Source organism: Ilyonectria robusta, assembly GCF_021365365.1.
Source record: "Ilyonectria robusta strain PMI_751 chromosome Unknown BGZ61scaffold_34, whole genome shotgun sequence".
Taxonomy (NCBI): Eukaryota; Fungi; Ascomycota; class Sordariomycetes; order Hypocreales; family Nectriaceae; genus Ilyonectria; species Ilyonectria robusta.
In genome coordinates, this window is record NW_025764468.1 from 463890 (window position 1) to 467533 (window position 3644).

Here is a 3644-nt window from a genome sequence, read left to right on the forward strand (position 1 = left end):
TTTCGCAAAGGTTTGCTTGAAAACGTGAGAAAAAGCGCTCGGTAGTTATGGGTTCGCATCAGGTCCCAAGGATATGGGCCATGTACGACTTTTTGATGTAAATCTACTGTACAGGGGTGTCAGGCGGTTTGATAAAAGCTCTTATCGATTTTGCGACGCACGGTCCATAACATCCCGAGCAAGTCATCAATTGACGCCTGAAAAAGACAATAAAATCGGTTCACAGCGCTGCATTATGAGAAAGGTAAGTCTATGAGATGCGTGATATTTTTCGCTTTCAATTGATATAGTTTTCTTGGTCGATATTGCTGTTGTTGATTTTTTGTAGAATATATTCTCGCCACCATTTGCATCTGAAAACCACAAGACACCGGCCCAACGGTACCCCGAAAACCGGGCAGTGATAAGATTGATGATTGATGCGACCAATCCATGCGACCAATCCATGCGACCAATCCATCCGGCCAACTGCAGAGAGTTGATGTCATTCTGACCCCAAAATTCACCATGACGGCATTTCCAAATCGGTGAAGAGGGGTATGATGGCCCTCATCGTTCTCAAATTGCTGTACAACACCGCGTCACTCCCCCCAGGTCGTCTCTTCTCAGCCCTGCTTCCGCGAGGCTCATGAAATATGAAGCTCATTTAGCGGCTCCATTTTCGAGCCACACACGATCATACGAGTTTCCTTCCACAGAATCGGTCCCAGCTATCCTATGTATTTAACATGACAAAGATGGACGGGCAGCATCTCGTTCCTAGCTTTGGGCCCCCAGATCCACATCCAGCCATGATCGGGTCGGTTGGCTGGCGAGGGCGCCAGCCACATTCGTCCATTCGTGCTCCTAGCCAAGACACCAGCGACCCTGTCGAGACAACATGACTTGCGCACGCCAACAATACGAACGGTCCATGATTCAGACAAGCGACAAAGTATCTGAGTACAGAATGCCATTGCGTCACAACGTCAGAGCGAGCGTCAAAGCGCATCTTAGTGAGGGGCCGGTTTAGGAGGGGGAGCCTTGGGAGAGTGGTCCTAGGTGGCCTAGGTGGCCTAGGTGGCCTAAATTTAGCTAGCCCGGATGAACCCCATCTTGGGTCTAGGGTAGGAATGGGATTAGTGAGGGGCCGAGGACGGTGGAGTCACGATTGGAGGGGTGGAGAGCCGCGGGTTGGGACGGGGAGATAGCCTGGGAGGGACAAGGACCTGGTGGCCTAGGGCCTATCCATGGTTTGTGGGGAAGCTCTCTCCGAAACAGAAGCTGGGAAAGACGTAAGAAACGTGAGAGAGAGTGAGAGGGCGACGCGGTGGTGAGGGGGGCCGGCGAGGAGTGGGTATGGGGTTGCGTAGGATTGCTGCGGTGCACCCTGGATATGTTTGGCGTTGTGGGGCGACATTCGGAGATGGAGATGGAGATGGCTTGAAGCGGCTTTGGATGAAGATGCTTAGGTGATGCTCCTGTGAGACGGTAGAGACTTGAAGATGGCATGGACATGGCGTGGATATCAAGACACTGCTCGGGGAGGCACGTTTCGGCTGGCTGCTGGTTGTGATTTTGCCCGCGTGTTCATCGAGCGAGATCGATTCATTCATTCATACCCATATCCACCTCGGAATGAGGTTGAAATGCGAGTCCTCTCCTGTCCCAAAGCCCAACCAACCAACCAGCCAACGAACAAGCCAAGAAGCCCCCCATCTCAGACCCTTGAAGCATGAAGCCATGGTCCATCACTCTCAGATGAGGTGGGTATTGGCATATTCCAGCCCAGCCCCGTAGAGTAAGCACATACAAAGAGACAAAGGAGAACCAACACGCAACCAGCAGCAAGTAACAGCACCAAAACACGCAAAGAACAGCATATAGCCCCAGCTCCGACAGCCTGCCTGCCCCACGATGCTCCTCACTCCCTCCCAAGATATACTACTGATATAGCAGTCGCTGCGCTGTTACCCAGGCCCAACCTAGCTTATAAAACGCCGGATAATTGGCGCTACAGGGATGGAGCGACGTTCATGCGCCAAGCCTTTCAACTAGCTGCAGCCCGTGGCCCGTGGCCCGTGGTTGCAGTTGCAGGGCGTGGGCCGGCCCCCATGGGTCAGTCGATGGGTCCCCCTTCCCCCCCACAGTCCCATCAGCATCCCCCCAATCACGCAGATCTCGCAATCACGGGCTCGATCCGCGGTCCTATCCCACCCTTCGTCTTGGAGGGGGGCCTGAGGGGTTGAAGAGGGGGGGATGGCGTCCCGGGGGGGTTCCCATCGTCGAACCCTGGCGTGATCGCCCCACGGGAAACATGGTCATGGCTATGGGATTGGCTATGGGATATGGAAATGGAGATGGAAAATGGACAAGCAACGCTGCGGCTTTGCGAGGCGTCGTTTGCCTTTTCCACCCCTACCCCCCGTCCCCGTCCCTTAGCCTCTGAGATCCTGCCCCCTCCAAAGGACCCAAAGTCTCCGGGTGGCGGAGTCAGGGGCGTGGCCTTGGGGAGGGTCCTGGTGGCAGGAAGAGAGCCCTTGCTGGTCCGGGGAGCTCGAAGCTTGGTACGTAAGGTGGCGGCGGAGGAGGGTCGTCGTTCAACGGCCAGCCTACGGCGCGGAGATAGCTATGCAGCGAGAATGTGTGAGGAGGAGAAGGCGGCGGGTTTGGCTGCGGAGGAGGCACGCGGGGTCCTCCTGGTGGCGTAGGTGGAGGGTCAGGATCTTGGGGTTCAGGAGTAAACGGCCGTCGAGGGATGAGGGGAGGGAGAGCTATCTCAGCGAGCATGGCGAGGTTGATGAAGGAGAGGAAAGGCGGAAATAGGTGGGATAGGAACGGACGGCGACAGAGACAAAGACAACGACGGCTGGGACAGCAAAAATGATGAAGAGACCGAGAGGGAGGGGGAATCGATGCACATCTAGAGGCGTACACCCACGCACCCGCTTGTCTCGAGAATGTGAGGATCTGGGGAGACTCGCGCCTGCGGGCGCGTGAGGTTATATTCGTCTGCCACCCTCCGTCCCAGGCATCGCATCGCAAATTCCGGATGCGACGCACTTCCGAATGAGGCTCACATTTCGTCTCTCCGCATCATGGCACGACACGCAGCTCGACCAGGGATGCCCTCCTCAAGCCCCAAGCCCCAAGCCCAGCCCATCCAGAGATTACTTCCCGCCTACCCGTCCTTTGCTGAACGCGGTCAGCCGCGCATGGCTTATAGCCTACGGCCTCCACACACCCGCTATACCGCACCCTGGAACCACGGATCCACGGATGTTTGCTGTATGGGGGATCCGATTTCTATACCCGAGGGCGTGGTTCAGGATATTCCAACGCCCCGGGGGGCGCCGTCATGTGGCCCGGAGAGCCGGCGGGCGTGTCAGCCAGAGGGATACGCCATCTTTGCCCGGATGAGCCGACCCAAGCAGCTGGGTGTGATGAGAGGCTCGAGTGCATAGTGGCTTGCGATCATGGTGCTTGAGGCTCACTGGCGTATCCGTCCTCCCGGGAGACACCATACCACGGCGGTTTTCATCTTGGCCTTGTATGTCTCAATGGCGAGTGAGGCGTGTGGGTGGCGCCCTGTAGTGTCTAGACCGTTCCCTGACATGGGACGGGGCAGATATGTGACGTGCGTCTATCCGCACATGCGCCAAGCC

General features: G+C 56.6%; 1 protein-coding gene across 1 annotated transcript; it reads right to left on the minus strand.

Annotated features, from left to right (window-relative positions):
* Positions 1-1964: 1964 nt before the first annotated feature.
* On the minus strand, positions 1965-2923 carry BGZ61DRAFT_146905 (uncharacterized protein). Its single transcript, XM_046237320.1, has 2 exons — positions 2486-2923; positions 1965-2432 (listed from the first exon to the last, which is right to left on the minus strand). The coding sequence occupies exons 1-2, from the start codon at positions 2767-2769 to the stop codon at positions 2150-2152; spliced, it is 567 nt and encodes a 188-aa protein (XP_046096621.1). The 5' UTR covers positions 2770-2923; the 3' UTR covers positions 1965-2149.
* Positions 2924-3644: the final 721 nt, after the last annotated feature.

Excerpts from the sequence above, each read along its gene's own strand:
- BGZ61DRAFT_146905 (XM_046237320.1), bottom strand. The coding sequence starts at position 2,769 with ATGCTCGCTGAGATAGCTCTCCCTCCCCTCATCCCTCGACGGCCGTTT. Across the intron at positions 2,433-2,485 it reads CCACCAGGACCCTCCCCAAG|GATCTCAGAGGCTAAGGGAC; the intron begins GCCACGCCCCTG and ends TGGAGGGGGCAG.